At 57.1% G+C, this 21802-nt stretch overlaps 5 protein-coding genes across 6 annotated transcripts; 1 reads left to right on the top strand and 4 right to left on the bottom strand.

Moving 5' to 3' along the window:
* The first annotated feature begins 354 nt into the window (after nt 1-354).
* On the top strand, nt 355-8040 carry LOC128274260 (guanylate cyclase soluble subunit beta-1). Its single transcript, XM_053012396.1, has 11 exons — nt 355-487; nt 819-892; nt 2852-2952; nt 3026-3352; nt 3976-4024; nt 4136-4282; nt 4366-4525; nt 4602-4684; nt 4761-5307; nt 5373-5530; nt 7251-8040. Exons 1-11 carry the CDS (start codon nt 485-487, stop codon nt 7381-7383), a joined length of 1782 nt encoding a protein of 593 aa, XP_052868356.1. The 5' UTR covers nt 355-484; the 3' UTR covers nt 7384-8040.
* On the bottom strand, nt 5754-6978 carry LOC128274269 (uncharacterized). Its single transcript, XM_053012408.1, has 3 exons — nt 6605-6978; nt 6306-6519; nt 5754-6234 (listed from the first exon to the last, which is right to left on the bottom strand). Exons 1-3 carry the CDS (start codon nt 6924-6926, stop codon nt 5754-5756), a joined length of 1017 nt encoding a protein of 338 aa, XP_052868368.1. The 5' UTR covers nt 6927-6978.
* Nucleotides 8041-8292: 252 nt separating the features above from the next.
* On the bottom strand, nt 8293-10428 carry LOC128279029 (pancreatic lipase-related protein 2-like). Of its 2 annotated transcripts, none has more exons than XM_053017752.1 (5): nt 9953-10428; nt 9720-9881; nt 8989-9640; nt 8500-8921; nt 8293-8439 (listed from the first exon to the last, which is right to left on the bottom strand). In XM_053017752.1, the coding sequence occupies exons 1-4, from the start codon at nt 10358-10360 to the stop codon at nt 8518-8520; spliced, it is 1626 nt and encodes a 541-aa protein (XP_052873712.1). In that variant the 5' UTR covers nt 10361-10428; the 3' UTR covers nt 8293-8439; nt 8500-8517. The 2 variants fall into 2 exon arrangements, with proteins under 2 accessions (XP_052873712.1, XP_052873720.1); XM_053017760.1 differs by having other exon boundaries at nt 8293-8435.
* Nucleotides 10429-11067: 639 nt separating this feature from the next.
* LOC128267482 (pancreatic triacylglycerol lipase-like) lies at nt 11068-13312 on the bottom strand. Its single transcript, XM_053004325.1, has 4 exons — nt 12634-13312; nt 12414-12569; nt 11563-12344; nt 11068-11495 (listed from the first exon to the last, which is right to left on the bottom strand). The coding sequence occupies exons 1-4, from the start codon at nt 13015-13017 to the stop codon at nt 11210-11212; spliced, it is 1608 nt and encodes a 535-aa protein (XP_052860285.1). The 5' UTR covers nt 13018-13312; the 3' UTR covers nt 11068-11209.
* Nucleotides 13313-14219: 907 nt separating this feature from the next.
* On the bottom strand, nt 14220-20199 carry LOC128269978 (glutamate receptor-interacting protein 2). Its single transcript, XM_053007385.1, is given in 9 exon segments — nt 14220-14527; nt 14596-15508; nt 15547-16405; nt 17702-17868; nt 17936-18243; nt 18313-18503; nt 18574-18771; nt 18840-18962; nt 19926-20199. Coding segments are annotated over 9 exon segments (3141 nt in total). The 3' UTR covers nt 14220-14419.
* Between the last annotated feature and the right edge of the window lie 1603 nt (nt 20200-21802).

The following is a 21802-nucleotide window of genomic DNA, read 5'->3' as shown; positions in this document are numbered from 1 at the left end:
CGGTGCGGCACTGCAGCGATCAACACCTACCTAACGATCAACAACTGCCCAAAACGCGGACGTTCGGACACGAAGCAAGCTTACGTGACACGAACACCTGGATGTCGTAACGCGCAGTAGTCCCGGATTGCTGGATTTGCGTGTGTCTTGCGCCAGAACCACCAGAAACTTCAACCAGGTCTACAACCACGACCGCGACCGACTCGTCCATGGGCCATGCCGCCCAGTGAATCCCTGGCGCAGTGTCGTCTTGGCTCGCTAGTTGGCTAAGGCTAAGTTCCCTAAGTGAAGTTCCCTAAAGTGGGGCCTTAACCGAGAACGCTCCGAAGATCCGGATCGTGTCCGGATGTCGACCGGTAGCGCCTACCACCAGTAGCCTGTCACGACCGGTCTCCCCCACTCCGGCCCCCGCCCCTTTTTCCGACACACAATCAGGTCACATCACAACTGGCAGGCCTGCAGGCGGACAACATAATTCCTCATCATGGTAAGCTTCGACTTCCGGGCTGCCAACTCCTTTTAATCCCCCCAAAGTCCGGGCGCTGCAATCAATCACCCGCGAGTGGCCCGCCAGCCAGCAAAAACTATTGGTCTCCTCATCTCGTGCCCCTGGCGGGCCATTCCATATTTACCTGCTCTGCTGCTTCCCGCATTCCCGACTGCAGCCAGCCAGCCAGCAGTTCTAGTTCCAGTATACTGGAGCGTACCCTCTAGGCGCGCGTGTGTGTGTCTTCGTGTTGATTGTAACTTGCTTCTCTTTTTGTCTCTCTCTCTCTCTCTCTCTTTCTATCTCTCTCTCGCACTCGCGGGGGCACTAGTACGGATTCGTGAACTATGCACTAGAACTGCTGGTGTTAAAGAACTTTGGCGTCGATATATGGGAACAAATCAAGTAAGTTGGAGGAAGATGGGGGGTGGGGGGGGATCTGCTTTTGGGGACATGCGAACCTGGGGCTATTCTGGGCCGGGGCTTCCCGGGGGACGGAGTGTCCGACGAAGTGTGCGCCAGGATAATGGGGGCCTTTGGATTGGGTGCAGTGGCGCTTGGGACGTGCGGATGCACTCTGCGCGACTGTGGATACGGATATCGATTCCTTCACACACTGTTGCACCTTCGCACCCCCCCCGGGGCCTTCCCAGGCCCCATCGGGAAGCCCCATCGGGAGGCGCCATCCCGGCCGGCCGTATCGGAACCTCTGCAGGGATTTAGTGAAAGGAAGAATCAAGGCGCAATCAAACACAGCGGCAATAGCAGCCGTTTGCCAGATGATTTGCCTATTTGCCCGCCACCATCACCGGGACCACCACCCCCAGCCGAAGGCGAAGAAAGGCGAACATACTCTCCCGTTTTCCACACGATTGCTCCGCTTTTCTCGCTCGACGTGACCGAGGGGTGCCGCCGAACGCCGAGCCGAGTGAGGGGCCGAATCTATCTCGACGCGCTCTTCATCTCTCTCGTTCGCTTCGAAGGAGCTGCGTGAGCGTTCAATGTATCGTGCGTGGGGAGGGTGAGGGGATGGGTCCTGGAGAAAAAACAAAAATTTATAGCATTCGTTATGTTTCTCGGGCTTCTTTTTTCGTTACCCGACCGAAGGCGGCGAACGCCGAACGAAGGAGCCACCGTTAAGCATACGCTGCTGCCTTCGAATGGGGCGTACGCGATTGTCTTCTTCTTGCAGATAACAGCTTACATAACACATCCTCCCGGCCATCCCTTCCATCACCGATAGGTGGCCCGCTTTTTATTGCCCGCTCTACCATTGTGTCAAATTAGTTAAGTGTTCGCGAGTCGCGATGTTACTCGGCAGATGGATGGAGATGGAGGCCCCAAGAGGGGATAGGCGAGGGATGGGGAGGGGGTGGTGATGATTTGTAATTTAGAGCAGATAAGCTGCGAGCAGTGGGTCAAACTGTGTCAAAGGCGTAAAAGTATGGAATCGGATTATTTTCAACTAAATCACATGTTTATTGAATTGGAAAACTCTATTTTATTCAAAGTATATGTGACATCGTTAGCTATAGATTTGTCCCGCATCTTTCTCGTATTTCTCTTGGATGTCAAGCCGAAAGCATTGTTCGCCTTTTGGAGCAATCCAATTAGTCATCCAGTTTGCGCGTTTCCTCGTAGAAATCGAAGTCGAAGTTGATGATTACGAAGTGATTACAATCCGATGGAGAAATGACTTCCTTGTGAGTTGTTGTAGCGTGTTTGCGTGTCATTTTCGTACATAGTTCAGTGTCCTCGAACTTTTTTGGAGGTGGCCTCCCACGGCCTCATTCGGTTGTGAAGTCCAAATCGCCATGTTTACCTTTTTTCTAACAACTCAAAGCCCAGCGAAAGCCCTAAAATCCATTGCCAGATGTCAAAACCTGGCGGGGCATTGCCAAAAAAAACGTGGACACAAATTGACAACTGGAGCCATCTGTTTACAGAATCCAGTTTCACACTTTAGACTACTTAGGTACGGTGTAGGCCGACTCCCGGACCGGACACTTCACAACAGCATCCAAACGCTCTCGTGTTGGACGTGGGAAGAGTGGATCCCAGAGCAACAGGAGAATCTGTAACATTAATGCCTATTAGCACCTAACTTTGGCATGGCGCTTGGCAGATTGGTTGCTGACGTGACGCTGCCATCCTCTAATTGCCGGTTGCCGCGCAGTTCGACCACCGGCCGTCATCATCTGTCACAGTTGTGGTCTGCCGTCGAATCTGACACTCAAATAGGCTGTTCCGTCCATGGACCTTTGTAAGGCCTGTCTGTTCAATGCTCAAACTTTGCTCGGGTTCGGGGACATGGGTTCAGTTGGCTACGGCATAGCTGAGCGGGTTCTCTTCTTGCGCCAACAGGAAGAAGGCGCAGGTGACGATGGAGGGCCAGTTTCTGGTCCGGCAGATCTATGAGGATGACATCACGTACAACCTGATAGAGGCCGCCGTCGATATACTGAGTGAGTAGTACACTGAGCACGCGGAGGATATATGTACACTGAGTGAGTGAGTCCCGAATCCCGTCCCGAAAAGATATCCCGGCCGGTGACATACTGGAGCTGTTCGGTAAGACGTTCTTCGAGTTCTGCCAGGACTCGGGCTACGACAAGATCCTCCAGGTGCTGGGGGCGACCCCGCGCGATTTCCTGCAGAACCTGGACGCGCTACACGACCACCTGGGCACGCTGTACCCGGGCATGCGGGCGCCCTCGTTCCGCTGCACCGAAACGGACGGCCAGCTGGTGCTACACTACTACTCCGAGCGTCCGGGACTGGAGCACATCGTGATCGGCATCGTCAAGGCCGTCGCATCCAAGCTGCACGGTGTCGACGTGGAGATCAAAATCATCCAGCGCAAGGGCGACCTACTCGAGGCGAAGACCCAGAAGGTGCGCCCGTGCACGGGCCCGGCTCCGGCCCCGGCCCCGCCCACCCCAAGGCCAGTTCCTAGCGTCTCGTGCGACCCGGCCGTACCGGAGCTGGCTGGGCTGGGCCTGTGCAAGCGCATTCTGGCCTCGAAAACGTACGGTGAATCTTATTTCTCCAGTAGAATTACTAGTAGGTTTCCCCGCTACGTCGCTAGGTCTTCGCCCAAACGAGTCGTCCACTTACACGCTGCTCTCTCTCTCTCTCCCGTAACACTCGGGCGACAGGTTTAGCGACCTCCAAAAGTTCGACCACACTCAAGGAACCGGCCGACCTGCCGTCGTCGTCGTCGGCGCGGACACTGACGTCCCCATCGACCTCCAGTCTCGATGGCAATAAGCAGCATCACAATACCAGCGGCGGCAACGGCGGCAGCAGTAGTCAGAATGGGAACCATAGGGATGTACAGTTTTACGCGGGCGTTAGCGACGTGACTAGTAAACACACCGTAGACCACTGTGATAGCGACATCGGTAGGGCTATCGGGGACTGTGGAGTGGAGCGGAAACAGTCGCCGACGGCTGCGGCGGCAGCGGCGGCGGCAGCGGCACCACCAGAGCGCTCGGACCATATCCAGTTTCTGATCACGGAGATCTCGGGCCCGGAGAAGACGCCTACGCGGCGCTCGGATGGTGACAAGGAGCAGCAGGCAGCTGCCAGCTATCAGCTGGTGGCCCGAGGTGAGCCCCGACCAGAGAGGTTGAACTGCATTCGCCTGATCGCTGATCACAATTCGCTTTTGCTTCCCCTAGAGCCGATGATATCGCCAGCGACGTTCTGCAAAATCTTCCCGTTCCATCTGATGTTCGACCGGAACATGCACATCGTGCACGCGGGTCGATCGGTTTCGCGGGTCATCCCGAGGTAAGGGACAGGCGTTAGGCTTGGTCCCAGTGTCGGTTCCGGCAATAACTCCCTGGTCTGGTCTGGACCTCCTTCTTCGACAGGATTCAGGAGAAGCAGTGCCCGTTGCTGGCCCTGTTTGAGGCAGTCCGGCCACATCTGCAGCTCAGCTTCGACAACATCCTGGCGCACATCAACACGATCTACGTGCTGAAGACGAACGCCGGTGTAATGTCCAAAAGTGAGCGATACCTAAGACTGAAGGTGAGCGTTCACAAAAAGGGCTGGACTAGAACACACCACCTCCTTGATGACCACTGACCCCCCCCTTTATTTGCAGGGCCAAATGATGTACATCCCAAGCTCGGATCTCATACTCTTCCAGTGCTACCCGAGCGTGATGAACTTGGACGACCTGACGAAGTAAGTGGCACCGCCCCACCGCGTATCTGGAGATTGCTCGTGGTTTGCTAACCCTCGTGTCTTGTGACCTTCCCAGAAAGGGGCTCCACATTTCGGACATACCGCTGCACGATGCGTCGCGTGATCTGGTGCTGCTGAGTGAGAAGTTCGAGGCCGAGTACAAGCTGACGACGAACCTAGAGATTCTGACCGACCGGCTACAGCAGACGTACCGAGACCTGGAGAGCGAGAAGCAGAAGACGGACCGGTTGCTCTACTCGGTCCTACCGAAGACGGTCGCGAACGAGCTGCGGCACCAGCGACCGGTCGCCCCGAAGCGTTACGACTCGGTCACGCTGATGTTCTCGGGCATCGTCGGGTTCGGGCAGTACTGTGCCGCCAACACGGACGCCGAGGGTGCCATGAAGATCGTGAAGATGCTGAACCAGCTCTACACGATCTTCGACGAGCTGACGGACTCGAAGAGCAACTCGAACATCTACAAGGTGGAGACGGTCGGTGACAAGTACATGGCCGTGTCCGGGCTGCCGGATGAGTGCGAGAACCACGCCAAGTGCATTGCCCGGCTCGCGCTCGACATGCTCGACATGGCCAAGAATGTCAAAATGGGTTCCGAGTCAATGGTACAGTTGCGCCTTCTCTTCCGAGTCCTAGAATTCTAGAATTCTAGAATCCTTCTCTTCCGCAGCAAATCACTATCGGCATCCATTCGGGCGAAGTCGTCACGGGCGTAATCGGGAACCGGATGCCCCGGTACTGTCTGTTCGGGAACACCGTGAACCTGACCAGCCGCACCGAGACGACGGGAGTTCCGGGCCGGATCAACATCAGCGAAACCACCTACAAGTACGTACACGACTTTACGAACTGTAGGGGTGATCCAGCTAGGGTTCTGTAGGATTCAACTACCGATTACTTAAAACGTCAAACTGGCGTCAAACGTCAAAAATGGCGAACTTATGGTACAAAACTTTGACATTTACGAAACCCGACAATTTTGCGCCCTTCGAATCTTCGGAAAATCCAAACCCGACACACACACACACCTAGGTACACCTTCCCAGTCGTTTCAGTCAAGCAAGTCAATGTATTTCTGAACCGCGCGTGGTAACGGGAGCTTCAGCGTGCCCCGGGGCAGCTGGAAGTTGTCACGCAGGACCTCGCGGATCGCGCAGCGGCAGAGCTGCCGCAGGCTCGGCACACCGTACAGCAGCTCGCGCGGTATCAGCCCGTCCGCCAGCAGGAGCCCGTACTTGGTTTCGAACATCGCCCGGCGCACGTCGTACAGGTACGGTTGGTAGGGCAGCTCGATGCGCGTGGAGCAGCGCAGCAGCAGCCCGAGGCACGACACGAGCTGGTACGGGTACGAGCGGCTCCCGTACTCGGCCAGCTTGTCCAGCAGGCTCAGCACCGGGCTTTGGCCGCCATCGTCCGGCTGCTGGTTGGCACCGTGGCGCAGCAAAATCAACACTACGTCCGGAGCCGATGCTTGCAGGGCGACGCGTAGCGGGGCAGCCTTACCGCACGACTCAATCGGCACGTCGATGAACCTGTCGGTGGCGGCGGCGGCGAAAAATGAAGTGGAGTGTCACTGGAACTCCGTCACACCTACGGTACCTACTTGGTCTCCCGGAGTCGCTGATAGGTGCAGGAGTAGGCCGGGAAAGTCGTTCGCGTGGCCGCCGAGTGGTGCAGAAAGAAGACCAGCGCCCGCAAGTTTTCGTCCTGATCGCGGAAGTCACTCTTCCAGCCGGCGATGAAGTGCGGTGCGGTGCTGCCGAACACGGCGCCCAGAAATAGCCGCTCGAAGGTCCGCTCGCATCGATAGATCTCCACTGCGCGGGGGTTGCCAAAACAGAGGCCGCAAGTCACATGTCGTGCCAAGAGAAGCCGGTACTCCCACACCCCCTCCCCGGTTACCGAGTAGCTCGCGCACGATGCCCGAATCCTCCAGGCCCCAGTCCCAGGCGATGCGCAGCGCAATGTACAGCACATTGTGGTATTTGCCCATCAGGCAGACCTCGTAGTTCTCGCTCCGGTAACGCCGGTGGTAATCGATGGCGGACCGCACCGCCAGACCGACCGCCAGCTGCTTCGAAGCGGTCCGCCGGCCACCGATGCACCCGGCGATGACGGAGTTCAGGTGGTTGATGATGTCCCGGCGGCGTGCCCGCGACATCAGCCCGCTCCGGGCCATCTTGGCGAAGCACTCGTCGAAGAACACGTCAAACACGTACTCCATCCTGCGGCTGGCCGGCCGGCGTCTTCCGGTGGGAATCTCGTTGGGCACTGAGCAGTCGTCGTCGGCGGCGGGCTGGCCACGTTACTACTCTACGTTCTTTCTGCCTGTTCGCTCCTGTCCGTACCGGACCAAGGGCTACGGCCACAACTAACTACGTTAGGTAACTCCTAAGGTTTCTTCTCCCCATCCCAGGAACATATAGTACGTCCATACGTGTTACATATACGACCAAAACCGGCGTCACGGGGCATCATATTACGACACACACACCTGGGGACACCCCATCCCGTTGTTTGCGTTTGATTCAGACTTTCTCTTTCGCAGGCTTCTGTGCGATCCTGTTAATCACGACCCCTCCTTCAACCTGGAGTACCGTGGACCGGTGGTGATGAAGGGTAAACCGGAGCCGATGGACTGCTGGTTTCTGACGCGCAGCTCGGCCCAGGCAACCAATTAGTTTGAGTAGCCACCTATAGAACCAAGAAAACGCGACCGAGCCTGGCGAGCCGACTACAGCTATAGGGTCTCGGGCTCCTACTCGGGTGATTAGGTTTTTATATAGCGAAAGTTCGGTTTTATAGAGAGAAAGGAAGGAACTCTGCATTCTTTACGTTCTTTTCGTACTTGCGCCGCCATGTATACTGTCTGTTGCGATGGGGTGCCGGAAACGGTATTCCGAGGCATAGCTCTCAGTAACGTAATCAGCTGTCAGAACAGTTTTGTACTGTCAACAGATTTTGCAACTGAAGTAGGTACGCGACGATGTAGCGCGTGTAGTATTGGCTTCTGACAGCAATATAGCGAGGAAAGGGTCAGGGCATCTAGAAGAACGCCACGCAGCACAGTACCAAGTAGCAGTCGAAACCGAGAATATGTAAACCGCGTTCAGGCGCGTGCTGGTGTCGGCCGCCCAAAACGGCCCAATGTTGGCAAGCTAGCTGGATTCACCACCACTGCGCAATGTCTAGAATAAAAACATAAACACACACACACACACACGCGGGCGCATATACACAACCATATATAAAACAAGTAACTACAAGTAGAACCATTAAAAAGACACGGAGCTAACGCGAAGGCGGGCGAATATGATACAATAGTGCTTCTACTATCTGCGACGCACGGTGTGGGGGTCGTGTGGGTGGTGGGAGGGGAATCATAGTGTTAGTGGTAAGTGATGCTTATGTAAAACCCTCACAAAGATGTAACAGATCCCAAAAACAAGTAAACTCTAAATAAACTTTGCTAAGCTGTAAAATGCGAACTGGGTGCCAGTTCGAGTAGGAACCGGCGAGTACTTCGACACGGGTTCTTCGATCTCTCGCATACGCATGTCCACCATATTCCCATTACTTCTAGCGCTGAATTGTAATTGTATTTATTTTCTTTATTCTTTGGTCCCGCCGCCGCCGGCGGAGAGCATTTTAGCAATAAGGAATAGGCCATCTTGGACTTGGGTGTACTTGGACGGCCGGCTAGTCCCAAGTCCGCAGGGATCCGATCGGATTGCTAGCTGCACGGAGGAGTGGAGTCGTTATTAACGGGTTTAGCCAAAAGGCGACGTACTTCGAACCTGGTCGACGATGGACGTCTAGCAGTAGTCACTTTTGAACTCGTTGTCCGCGTCGGCCAGCACGGGCAGCTGGTTGAGCGGGCAGAAGCGCACGCTAGTGCGTGCCTCCAGTAGCTGGATGACCATCTCCTGGACGTACACGCGCGGTGACGCTAGCAGCCGCCAGGTCAGCGGGTTGAGCGGATTGGTCCGGTAGCCCCAGCTGAGCATCGCCTTCAGTGGCACGCCCACGTCCGCGCCGGCCATGATGGACGAGTAGTTTTGGTCTGGCTCGAAGTACACCGGATCCTGCGAGAAGTCCATCCTACCCGAGCGCCGGTTCGCCTGACCGTGCAGCTCGAGCGACATCTTGCCGATCTCGCCACCGTGGATCAGGCTCTCATCGGCGCCGGATACCCGTAGCATCACCCGGTAGTGAGACCCTACAATGGGGGGTAACGCATCGAACAGAGTCTGTCACAGGGAAATGGCTCGGCTCGGCGTACTTACGACAGTACGGTGGTTCCGCGCCCGTGATCATGTACACGCTCAGCGGGGCCTGCTGGTTAACGATGATACCGTTCTCGATGAGCCGCGCGTAGCTGTCACGGGCGCCCAGCCCAAACTCGATGCAGTAATGGCCGTCCCGGTCGCACTCAAAGCACTCGCCCTGCAGAAACTTGGCGTACGACTCGCAGCCGATCGCCACGAACGGACACCGGTGGTGCACGACGCTGTCGGTGAAGAACTGGTGGCACCGCAGGTGGTTGCAGCCGAAAAACTCCTGGAAACCCCAGAAGAACGATTCGTCGTGCTTGCGGATGAACTTGGTCATCGGGTCGTTGCAGCCCGGCTGGTTGTAGCCCCCGTTCGGGTAGAAGTCGACGTGCCCGATCGGCTGGTACATCCCGAGGCCACCCTTGCTCACCCACTCGGACGCGTCCGAGTGGACGATGTCCACGAACTTGGCGTCGCCGCGATCCAGCCGCACCAGCGGGTCCGTGTCGGAGAACAGTGGTTCGGCCGGGTCCAGGCCCGTGATGCGCCCGAGCTGCAACCCGAAGTCCTTCTGCAGGTAGTAGCCCGTGTAGCCGCACAGGTGCGATCCCAGCGAGTGGCCCAACAGGTGCACCTTGTCCAGGTCCCGCATTCCGAGCTCGACCTGCAGAGACAGAGGAGCAGAGAGAGCACATCAGCACACGGTTCCAGGTCCCAGGTCTCAGTTCCCGGGTAGCTTTTACGTAGAGCATATAGATGACGTGTGCCGTGATGGCCCCAATCAAGCGAATATTGGCGCACGTCTGCGTGTACGGTGGGTTGGATGCTTTACGCCAGTCGATCACGATACAGGTCGCCGTCTGGTCCGGGTCATTGTCCAGCAACGCGTTCACCATCTGCTGAATCTACGGCGGAAGAGAAAGGGCGGAGTCAGTCAGTCTGACGTCTGAAGCTCTGGAGGTGGCGGCGCCGGTACCCAGGGCCGATCACCGGACTCGATGTAGCCGTGCGTAATGAAGTAGATGCGCCCCTTCGGATGGATACCGAGCCGCCGCACTTTGTCCGGCTCGTCGAGCTCGAGAAAGCTGGGGTGGTACGTGTGTGACTTCACGAACACCGGATAGCGCACGTCCACTTGCGTCGGTGACTGCGGGTGGTACGCCACCGGGCGCTTCTCGTCGATCCACGGGTACGTGATCGGGAAGCACCCGTAGATGCCGTAGCAGCGCACATCTTCCGGCATCGAAAGCTCTCCCGTGGTCGCATTGCTCTCGGCGCTGAGCGTGCGGTTCTGGATCAGGTTGATGAGCGAGTTGTTGTACTGGTGGTTCGCCAGCATCAGGAGGGTTTGCAGCATAAAGCCGGTGCTGTTGTTGATCTCCATCCCGGTTGATGGCGTGGATTCGTGGACGTAACGATTACACAGGCGATGGCGCACAGATCGCTACGCCGTTCGCCGCACAACTAAGGACACGAACGTATGGTGTGGCGTCGCATCCGCTCTTGTCACTAACAGCTGCTGCTGCTAGCGAGATTGCGCGAGATGTTTTTCGATTTTCGAAGGAAGAGCTCGTCTACAAGGCGGGAGGGAGGTTGATAAGAGAGGCCTAAGTAGGCCTACCAGCCACCGTCAGTACTTCCTCCTTTCGCCGATCAGATCTCTGAAATTGCGACCAATCAAACTTCAACCTACATTGGAAGCGATGCTCTTGCCGCAACGGGAGCCGTCAGGCGATTAGAAGCGTCATTGGGTTTCGATTTCATTGCACAACATGGCGCACACCCTTTGCCGAGATCACGAGCAACCTTCCAACTATTTACGGGGCGCAATTCGTCCCTCGTGGTGGCTTTGGGCGGGCGGGAGTGTCGAGCGTCGAGTGCACATTTACGTCACGCCGCCGCCGGTGATAGCAACGAGAGCGGGCCGCGGGCAAAGTTCAATCCGAAACGGATCTGCCTCCGGCTTCGCATGTTTCACAGTCAAATGAGCTCAGTGGCTGGCAGCTTATCTCGGTCGCCCCTGAAACAGGGTGAGCTCGGTTAGGGTTCTGCAAAAAAAAACGCTTGGACGCCGCTAGCGTGTAGCGTGTGTAAACTATTACGATTTTATTAATGTGTAATACTTTGCTTTGCCAATGCTAATGCTGCTAATGCTAATCCCTATCGCCTGGCATAGACCTATATGAATATTCCTATTTCCTATGTGTAACGAGAAAACGGGACGCGAGGTATCCTAGGTGGCTGGGTGAGCTCGTTTGCAGTTCGGCTGGGACACCAGGCTGTGGGCGTTGGTGGTGATGGGCGACTGCGATGCTGGGCACATGCGCAACGTCACACCAGGCGGGACGAGCGCCTGCACGGTGACGGATTCGAGAAAGACGCGCGGCGCCGACAGCAGACGCCATGTCAGTGGATTCAGCAGGTTCGTGTCGTACTCCCAACCCACGGTGATGGCGCTGAGCCGATCGATGCTGTACCCGGCGATGATCGTGGAATAGTTGTAACCGGGCTCGAATAACCTAGAAAACAAAAACAAAAGCCCTTCGGTCAACGTCGCTGCGGCTTGCGGTGGCCACGCGGACTTACATCGACTGTTCGTTGAAGTAGATCTTGTCCGACTTCGAACCACCCGCCGCCGCGTGCAGGTACAGGACGAGCCGCCCTATCTCCGGTCCGTGCGCTACGCTCGCCGGCGCATCCGACACCTTGGCGACGATCTTCAAGTTCGGCAACAGAAACGGTTCCTGGCCGCCGGTGCGGAAGAACAGCTGGATCGGGGCGTACGGGGTGGGGTTTAACCTACCGAGCGCCACCAACCGCCGGTAGTCGGCGGCACTGTTGAGCCCGAAGCCGACGCACAGCGCACCATCGCGCCGGCAGTCGAAGCAGCGGCCGGCCAGGTAGCTCTCGTAGGAGTCGCACGACACCGTCACCAGCGGCGTGGTGATGCTCTCGATGAAGTACATGTAGGCCCGCGAGTGGCTGCAGCTGAAGAACTGAAACATGTCCGAGACGAAGCGCGTGTTGGGGCGCTTCCAGAACTCGCGCCGACACCCGGGCTGGTTGTAGCCACCGTTGGGGTAGAAGTCCAGGTGCCCGATCGGCTCGTACAGGCCGAGCCCGATCTTCGGCACGAACGGTGTCGCATCGCTGTGGATGGTGTCGACGAACTGGGCGTCACTGGGGTCCAGCCGGACCAGCTCGTCGGTTTCGGTAAACGCCAGCTCGGCCGGATCGAGGCCGGTAATGCGCCCGAGCCGCAATCGGTACTTCTCCCGCAGCGCTTGCCCGGTGTACCCGGACAGGTGGGCCCCGAGCGAGTGACCTATCATGTGCACACGGTCCAGGTTCGGCAACGGGAGCTCTTCCTGAAGGTAACCAGATGGAAGTCACATTAGAACCTCGTTAGAAGCGTCGTATCTACGCGCACTACGTACGTATATCATGTGGATGACGTGTGCCGCTATCACCCCCACCAGCCGGATGTTGGCACAGGCCTGATTGTACGGCGGGTTGGAACCCTTACCCCAGTCGACCACCATCACCGTCGCGTCTCGGTCCCGATCCAGTAGCAAGTTTAGCAGCTTCTCGATCTACAATTAACGGAATCGGGGTTACTATACAGCCTGTAGCGCCCTGACCACCACCTGTACCTACCCATCGTGCTTTGCCGGACTCGAGAAACCCGTGCGTGATGACGTAGATCATCGCGCTCGGGTTGATGTTCGCCCGGTGCACGCTGTCCAGCTGGTCCAGGTCGAGGAATGCCGGGAACGTCCGGTTGCGGCCACTGAAGACCGCGAAGCGCACGTCAATCTTCGACTGCTTCTCCGGGTACAGGGCGATCGGCCGGCGGGCGCTCGTCCACGGCGGTCCAATCGGAAAACACTCGAACATCCCGTGGCACATCTCGTTCTGGGGTTCGTGGGGCGGTGCTTCCGTCGTGCCAACCGCCTCGGGGGTCGTAGGGGGCTGGACGTCCACGAAACTGTTGCTCAGTAACACCACCGTCGGAAAAAAAAATCCCGTACTGTTGAACATTGCTCCGTCACTTCACGGGCACTCGACTACTAGCGCCTACGGTTACGGTCTCGGCGGAAGCGCTTCGGAAACGTTCTAGTGTTTCGCAGGGGCTCCATACACAACCCTTTCCTATCGGCCAACACTACCTCCGGTTTGAGCAGCCCGCTGCGGTGCGGTGTTGATGGTGCTGTTGATAGTACCAAGTCCACAAGTCCACTTGTCTTCCGTCCACTGCCGACCGGGGCACAGGAATGAACGCACTTGTGCGCGCGCCGAGCATTCAGCACTTCCGGGTGTGTGCGAGACTTGGGCAGCCTGTGTTATCGCTGTTATTTGAGGCGCGTTGTGCGCGGTTTGAACTGAAAGATTCCGCTCACGGCGAGAATGAACCGACGACTGACGTAACGGTTCTGGTTGTGGGCTCCTTAAATAAGTTGTCTCGTCCTCGGCTAACCGGCTGGCTGGGGCGCGAGTCTGAACGAAGCGAGTGACGCACCCATTAACGCACTCATTAAACGGCCCCCGGGGTCCCACTGACGGATCACACCCTGACTGTGATGATGATATCTGTGATCGGTGATCGGTCATCTCCATTCGGTTCGGGGTTCATTCTCTTCGTCGCTGCGTAGTGTGCGTGTTGTGCCGTCCGCCCACGCAAAATGTCGCTCTTCAGGCTGCAGCAGCTCTTCCTTAGAGGGAAGAGAACCGAGCACTCCGAACGAACGAACGAACAAACGAAGAGCAAACAAAGCTCCGCCAGCAAACGAAACGATCAGAGCAAAGCAGACCATGATCTAGAACTATTTTGCAGCCTCCCGGGAACATGTCAAAGGTCGCCACGGGGGGGGGGGAAGATTATAGCGGCTCACGTCAGACCCGGCGTCGTTCGGTGCTTGGAATGGTTCGGCGCCTGATAAGCGCACGTTCTACAATCCCCGACCTGACGTCAACGACGGAGGACGGAGAGTAATCAGTACGGCTGCGGGTACTTTGTACCCCCTGTACTACGACGTTCTTGGTCTGACCTGTGACCCCTGAAGTCACCAGCAAGGGCCTTTAAGATGCGGCCCCTACTGCGATACTCCCCGACTTTCGGATATCCCTATCGATGCGTTGCGGAGAAACAAACAAACGGCCAGAACAGACAGAACGATGCAGGTGCAGGTAGGTTGGTAGTCAGTGTGGAGCGCAACGATCGCCTAGTATTATTATGAATTGTACAATGAGTTTGCGTGTGTTAGTCGATCTGGCGTGTGCGAAGTTGCAAAAAATCGGGGGGGAAAAAATAGCAAATAGTTAGCGAAGTAAGTATGGGTTCTAGAGAGAGAGAGAGAGAGAGAGAGATATTAGCATAGGGAATTGGGGCGTCACCGGGAAAATCGGGTTACAGTCTAAAGAGCGCCCGGAAGTCCGCACCGTCCTACTCGGACAGGGTGCGCTGTATGGCGAGCTCTATCTTGTCGCCGGCGGCCGCTATCAGCGGTACGGTGAGGCAGCAGTCGAAGTCCTGGGTTTTGGTACCGTTCACCTGTTCACACGTGGAAGTCAATGGTCTTGATTCTCTGGGTCGTCTTGCGTTTCTTGCGACCTACGTACCTGTACGATCCGATCGAAGGGACGCAAAAGGCCGGCCATATCGGCCGGACCACCGGAGCGGATCCGGTTGATATAGACGCCCCGCTCGTACAGCCCGTCGGACACCGAGAACCCGTAGTCGTCGTAGACGCGATCCTTGAACAGCGTCACCTGCAGCGTTCGCTGGTTCACCTCGCCGGTTGCCGAGCTGGAACCAGCACCTTTTGCGTCCAGCACCGGGCTGCGCGGCCGTTGCTGAACCTGCGCATACACCGCGCCCGCCTTCTCGTCACCGCCGCCGCCGCCGCCGCCGCCGCCCTGCGGGTCCGGGGTGACTGGGCGCGCAATCTGCAGGTCTACGGCGTTGTCGAACTTCTGGAGCAGCTTGGTGGCGGTCGTCAGCGGGATGCCGACGATGCTTTCCCCGTTGATCGCCAGCAGCCGATCGCCGAGCTGCAGCTGGCCCGTGTTGTACGCGATGCCGCCCTCCGTCAGCGCACTGATCTTGATCGGCTTCTGCAGGTCTTCGCTGGCCGCCAGCGTAATACCGAGCGGGCCACCGTCCGGCTCTAGGCGCACGTTGAACACCCGCTGCTGCTGCTGCTGCTGCAGCTGATGCCGCTGCGGGGGTGGTGGCGGTGACGGCTGCTCGTGGCTGAAGCCGGTAGCTGACTGACTCTTCGGGAAGCTACCGATGGCACTGTAGCCGACGTAGTTGGCAATGTTCATGGACGCCATCTTGTAGTGCATGATGTCGTCATAGCGATCCCCATCCCCGCTCGGCTCTCCCTGGTCGCCGCTTAGTAGGTGGGCCGGGGGAAGTGGCAAGTTTTGCTCGGTGCTCGGTGAGGTAGCGTCGCCAGCCGACACCTCGTACGGAACCAGCGCGTTCGACCAGACCGGATGACGTAAACGCTGTTCTTCGCCTTGGAACCTGTGGCGAGAGAGAGAGAGAGAGAGTGGTAGGAGTACGAGCGTTCGAGCGTAGTGTTCCCATCTTACCTGTGACCGTACGCGAAGTCCGTATCGTCCGCGCACCCGTACACACTGCAGCTCTTCGGTTCCTGCCGGGCATCGAGCAGGAAGTTCGGTGACTCCGAGGTGCGCTTCACCGTGAGCGTGATCAGCTCGTTACTGCTCTCCTTCAGCAGCTGGTCGAGGTTGTAGTGCTGGAGCGGCCGATTGTCCACGGCCAGCAGCACGTCGCCGGCCCGCAGCGACCCGGTCCGGTGCGCCGCACTGCCCGGCTTCACCTCCGACACGACGAACGACTCGCTGCCGTTGCCGTTCACCGTGATGCCGAGCCCGTACCGGCCGTGCTTGAGCAGCTTGATGGTGAACACCCCGCTCGCCGGTACCACCGTGTCCGCCATGTCGAACTCTACCTCGAGCTCCACCCAGTTCGAGGTTTGCGGCTGGTTGTGGTAGTGGTTCGCGGCCGCGACCGGCCCGAAGTCGCCCAGTATCTGGCGCACCGCGCCCACCTCCAGGTTGCACATCTTGTTGACCGCCGTGATGCGGTCGCCCTTCTGCAGGCACCCGGACCGCTCGGCGACCGAGTCGGGCAGGACCTGGGCGACCACGAACCCACGGCCGCACACCGTCTTCGGCCCCAAGCAAATGCCGGAACCCTGCGAGCAGTCCAGAATGATGTGGATCTTCTCCGCCTTGCACAGACCGCTGACAGTGGGCGCCGGTGCCGCGTGCAGGTCCTCCATCGGCTGGGGTAGGGAGCTCTTGCGCAGCAAGCGCCGATGCTGCTTGCTGCCGCCTAGCTGTTTCCGCGAGTCGACCGTAGCGAACCCATACCGGGGACTGGAGTACGAGAAACCTGTAGCGAGTAGCAGGGTACGCTTTACAGTTTCTGAGGTCTGAGGCTCTCCAATAAAAAAGACAGACTCGCGAGGAATAGTATTCTGGCACGCAGCTTGATTTCTCGGCTACCTCAGCTATGACTACTCCAACTCCAACCAAATACGCACGCTTAAACTATACCGTGTCTCCCTCCGTCGTCGCCGAAACTTCGCCTCCCACGGCTCGATATGAGCGTCGTTGAGGGAGACGCACACGGGGGTAAGCCGGAAGGGGTGTTGCGCGTTAGCGCGCAGGCGCTCTGCCCGTAGGATGGAGCAGGACAGCCTTCGAAGTCAAACAGAATCGGGAACCATGCACGGACGGCTTAAACGAATTTTAATGACGCTAAAATTAGCTCAGCTCCATCAGCGAGGGAGCGAGACAGAGAGCGCGAGACAGAGAGCATAGGGACCATAACGACCAGCATATTAGGGGGACGAATACACTCGCGACGATACTCGCACACCATTGCCGATGAGGGAAACACATATGGTGATATATTCCTCCATGACACCCACAGTCACGACGGCAATCACGCAAACCCCTCGCACCCTCGTGACTCCATCAAGAATCCGCGAGTTTTGACCCTAGAAGGGAGGATACACCGCTCCTTTATGATGTGCGTATACTTTTCCAAGTGTAACAAATCGCCAGAAATAAACCACATATATTCCAGCTAATCCAATAGCGTGCTGATCGAGATCTAGTTGGGGCGGCTAATGAAAGCGAAAGCAGCAGAAGCAGCTGGAAGCAATTCCCAACTCCGCAGACATCCGCCAGAGGAAGGTACGTAATCTTCTGACACAGCGGACCGCTTGCGTGCCGCGCCCTGCTGCGACAGTTGTAAAATTATCTCAGCTGATTCAATGACTCGATAGATCACGAACTAGAAGATGCCGGAACCTTTGAGCGAAACCCAGCCCCGGTTGAGTTTGGCGTTTACTAGGAGGCATCGTACTCTTGGCACCGTAAGCTTCGTACATTTTCAGCAACGGTTTGGCAACGCCCAATACTTCTGGAAGGAATAAAACGCCAAGATCTCGAGCAGTTGAATTCGAGTCAAGTCAAACACACAAAGCGATGCGATTGTTCTAGCAAGAAGGAATTCCAAGAGTTCCAAGAGATCGCGGAGTTAGCCAGATCTGGGGATTGTGATAAAAATTCTCGCTGCTGCTTGATGCTCTGTGCAGCGCCGGCAGAAGCCGGAGCAGATCACCCTCTAAGCAGCGGCCACGGTGTCTGTTGCTGTGCCTTTTTGCTAAATGGTACGTACCGCGGCGTCGCACGAACGTGTGTGCGGGAAGTATGTGGAGTTGGCTGTAGCCCTTCACGCAGTTCGCGTCCAGCAGTGCCGTCGCCTCCTCCAGCGTGCAGGCACCGCCCTCAACGAGCGTTTCGTCGATCGCCAGTATCTGGTCCCCGACCGACAGGGCACCGCATCTGCGGCGGACAAGGAAAGTGCGTGGGTGAGCAAGCAGGCGGGAGATGCGCCCATGGGATCATTCACCTGTCAGCGATGCTGGCCGGCATGATGCTCGCAATGTAGAGACCGTCCGGGACGACCTCCTGGTTGAGCTTGTAGGTGCTGTGGTAGAGCGGGTCCGCCGGATGGGTCGCGTTCGAGTAGTAGCTGAGGGCGAGGCCGAGCTTCTCGTTCAATGGTCGCTCGATCTCCAGCAGCAGCGGGCCCAGGCTTAGCTCGACCGTCTGCATCACGGACACGTCGTACTCGATCGTCAGGCTGGTGTACCCGGACACGTGCGCATCCTTCAGGATGTGCTGCGCTTCCGAGAGACTCTTGTTGAGCAGCGATATCTGTTTGCCGGGGGAGAAACGGTTAATCCATTTCATTGGAGCCTCCAGTCAGGCCAGCAGGAAACCTACGTTATCGACCCGCAGCACCCGGTCGCCCGGTTTGATCTGACCCGCCCGGAAGACGGGCCCGTTCGGGCGGACGTTCGTCACCACCAGCGGGTACTCGCCGCCGCCGCGCAGCGTCAGCCCGAGGCAACCGTTTTCGCGCTCCACCGTGATCTGCACGATCTTCGTCGTCACGCACAGGCTGTTCTGGGAAACTGCGAGAAACCGTCACCGAGAGGACCGTCAGCGTCAGTGTCGTTACGGGCGACGGCTGGCCGTACTTACTGTATTCCGGGAACGAGTACTCGATCTCGATCACGGCCGGGTCCTCGCCGTGGTCCAGGATGCTGCAGATATGCTGGTTACTCAGCCCGATGGTCGAGATGCCGTCCACCTGGTGGATCCGGTCACCCGGTGCCAACAGATCGCCCACGGGACCGACGATGGACTCCACTATCGGCGGCAGTGACAGGTCCGTGCGCTCTGTGGGCGGAACGGCATGGACACTCGTTTGAAGCACCCCCAAATGAGCCCAAGCCAGGCCAACTCACCCACTAGTACGATGCCGATCTGTCCGATATCGCGCGGGATCGAAATGGTCGCGTACGTGGTGCCTCGGTCGGCCGCCAGCCCGGAGTCCTCCGACTGGGCCGGGCTCATAGCACGCTCACTACCTGTAAACACGGGGAACACGGGGAATACACAACTGGTCGGAGGTCCGGATTCCTGGAGGTTGGTCCTCCAGGATAACGGGAGGAACTGCGTCGCGAACAGTACTGTCTGTCTAGGGGAAGCGGTGTCTAGGGATTACCTAGGGGTGCTGGTAACAAACGTGTCCTATTGTGAACTAATAATGATTGCTAATTGATTTTGCCAACGAATATCCAGAACTCTCTCAGGTTACTTTTATATTTTAGAGGGAGAGCGAACGAGTTAGAATTGATCGAAAATTTAAGTTCACCGAATCGAACAAAACCTGCCCAAACAAATGCAAATACATTACATCGAAGGCGAGGAATGATTTACCCAGTTACGTAATTTGCCTTTGAAATATGTTATTACCAACGAAAGTTTGAAAGGACATACTGAAGATACTGGAACGTTTGCTACTATTTTCAAGAATCAACTTTGGGCTGAACGAAGGTTGCGTTTAGTAGGCTAGCTTTGTAGCTGATAAGTTGCAAGTAGAAGAAAGCAAACATCGAGAACCGATCAAAAGGCTCCGATTCGGATCTCGTCTTTCGCGGCGGCACCGCGAAGGATAACCCTCTCTCACGGGCGGATGAAAGAAAGCCGAAAGGGCCCAAAAAAACATACAACCCAAGGCCGTGCGTCGAACTCCAGACAGTGACGGAGTGTGGATAGCGCCACCGTCACTGCGGCGACCGCTTGTCGTGGTGTCAGTCGCGCCAGTCGCGCGACTGGCGCCATACATTCTGCCGGACCATAAAATGGATGGTGGAAATGTGCCAAAAGTTACCCAGCGTGGCGCGCTAGGTTCTCCGCCACACCAATGCGCTCCATCGTTTGAAATCCCCGATGCAGCCTCTTTTCGGGTCGGAACATCGGACGGGCGGATCTTCGATCCGATTCCGTCATTTCGACGCACCAGGGCAATATCCGGCGAAATCTCTTACCTACGAATAGATTGCTGGGCAGATGTTGCACCATGCTGGACAGCACGGCGACGGTGCCGTCGGTCCCCGGTGCAGCGGCCGGGGTCACGAACGATGTCTCCGCGGTGTGTTCGTCGAAGCTGCCGCTTCCGTTGGCCTTACCACCACCGCCGAGGGTTTTGCAGCTCTTCGACAGTATGCCGCCCTTGTGCGCTCCACCACCGGCACAGCCGGTCGTCGTTCCGCCGCCCGCCGAGCTGGCCGTTGCACTTTTCTTCGACTTCCAGAGCTTCATGGCGCCGGACCAAGCGTGCTACGATTTGTGTTTTGTGTGCTCCGTCTTTTCCCGATGTTCCGTTTTCTGTTCTATCCGTTGTTACTTTTGTCGGATTCCCTACTGCAGTACCGTTTTGCGTTACACGTTTCACTTTGTTTTGCCACGACCACACATTTTTGGTTCTGTCGATTGGTAGTTTTTAATTTAGCTGTTTGGTAGCTGTCCGGAAAGCGACGCTTTCAAGAGCACCGTCCCCGCCCCAAGTGGCAGTTTTATCAAACACCCGTCTAGTTGTGTTTCTAGTTGCCCACGCAGCAGCATAGCCGCATGGTTGCACTGGCATGTCGTTTGCATCCCGGTTCCAGCGCTCGAGGGCATCCAGAGCATCGTTCCTGACATCCGAGATCAATTACTCACGCGTGCCGCGGCACATCACGGACAAACCGTGTACCGTGTAGCGCCGACGTTACGTGCGGAAAAGCGGTGGAGGCGGAAGGTGGGGGGTGTTCTATTTTAAGGTTCCCCAAACCAAGCAAAACGAAGATCTCGAAGCGTGCAAGCGTGGTGCGTTCAATTATGAGCGCGACACAACCGAATGCGCCGCCGAGTGCGGGGCCGCCGAACAAATGAGCGAACCCACACCCGCCCCCCCCCCCCTCTCTCCTCCCACAAGGCAAAAGCAACCTGAAAACCTGCTCAGGATACAGTATCTGCAAGTAGCATCCAAGATGCGGACAGTACTTTACTTTTGGTCCCGCGTCGCTAATCAGTCGGCGATGATCGGTGTCATCGGACCGCCTCCATGTTAGTCCAGGGCTCGTACGGTACCTGGCTGCACCAGTCGGTTGCGGTTTACAAGGGCGACCCTGGGTTCACGCTTTTCAACTGGAAGTACCAGCTGGAAAAAAGCTAACCGTGGAGGCATAGTAGTAGTGGTCTTGCCATGCGGCTCCCGGAAGAACACGGTCCGATCACGGCAGCGCCTCCGTAACCGACGGATCGGAACGACTCTCGACTCTGCACAATGCCGCACACTAAACGTCGTGTGCGTTCCTTACAGTTCTGGTTGATCGATGGAGTTGATTGGCGACACAAACCCCGACTTGAGAGTACACGAGAGTCCGCACGCCCCTCACAGGGCCACGCATGTTGGCGTGTGTTTCTAGTTCTAAAAAAAGGTCTACTTGGAACCAAAACGGAACCCACCCCAAAACCCAAACCAATCTGATGTTTTTCCACCAACACTTCGCACATACACACGCACACACATGTTAAGTCTATGTCGCGAAACATATGCCACGGGCGATGGCATCGCGCCGCAAGCCATGACTAATGCGCTTTCCTTCCGTTCCGTCTAACCTGCCCGTTTCGATCTGGGCACAGCTCCTGATGAGCTGGTGGAACCTTCAACGCACTAGACAAGGCACGATGCGCACATGACAGTCGTTGGTGTTGTCTAAATTGCCTATCCCGTTCCCGGCCTCAAGATCAGAGAGATCAAGCCCCATTCCGGAAGAGTCCGGACACTCGCGCGGGATCGCGCTGATCAGAGGATCGCTGCAAGGAGTTTCGCGTACACCGGGCCAGCTGTACGTACGAAAGACTAGTTAACTGGTCTGCG

Source organism: Anopheles cruzii, chromosome X (assembly GCF_943734635.1).
Source record: "Anopheles cruzii chromosome X, idAnoCruzAS_RS32_06, whole genome shotgun sequence".
Taxonomy (NCBI): domain Eukaryota; kingdom Metazoa; phylum Arthropoda; class Insecta; order Diptera; family Culicidae; genus Anopheles; species Anopheles cruzii.
Note: the sequence above shows the minus strand (reverse complement) of the source record. Positions and strands in the feature narration are given on the sequence as shown.

Bases quoted from the DNA above. Each gene is read 5' to 3' on its own strand.
- LOC128274260 (XM_053012396.1), top strand. The intron at 893-2,851 runs GTAAGTTGGAGG...TTGCGCCAACAG, and splicing joins GATATATGGGAACAAATCAA to GAAGAAGGCGCAGGTGACGA. The intron at 3,353-3,975 runs GCGACCTACTCG...CGGCACCACCAG, and splicing joins CAAAATCATCCAGCGCAAGG to AGCGCTCGGACCATATCCAG.
- LOC128274269 (XM_053012408.1), bottom strand. From the start codon at position 6,926: ATGGAGTACGTGTTTGACGTGTTCTTCGACGAGTGCTTCGCCAAGATG. The intron at 6,520-6,604 runs GTAACCGGGGAG...ACCCCCGCGCAG, and splicing joins CATCGTGCGCGAGCTACTCG to TGGAGATCTATCGATGCGAG. The intron at 6,235-6,305 runs GTAGGTACCGTA...CGCCACCGACAG, and splicing joins CAGCGACTCCGGGAGACCAA to GTTCATCGACGTGCCGATTG.
- LOC128279029 (XM_053017752.1), bottom strand. From the start codon at position 10,360: ATGGAGATCAACAACAGCACCGGCTTTATGCTGCAAACCCTCCTGATG. The intron at 9,641-9,719 runs GTAAAAGCTACC...CTGTCTCTGCAG, and splicing joins ACGTCATCTATATGCTCTAC to GTCGAGCTCGGAATGCGGGA. The intron at 8,922-8,988 runs GTAAGTACGCCG...CCCCCATTGTAG, and splicing joins CGCGGAACCACCGTACTGTC to GGTCTCACTACCGGGTGATG.
- LOC128267482 (XM_053004325.1), bottom strand. From the start codon at position 13,017: ATGTTCAACAGTACGGGATTTTTTTTTCCGACGGTGGTGTTACTGAGC. The intron at 12,345-12,413 runs GTACGTAGTGCG...GGTTACCTTCAG, and splicing joins ACGTCATCCACATGATATAC to GAAGAGCTCCCGTTGCCGAA. The intron at 11,496-11,562 runs GTAAGTCCGCGT...TTTGTTTTCTAG, and splicing joins TACTTCAACGAACAGTCGAT to GTTATTCGAGCCCGGTTACA.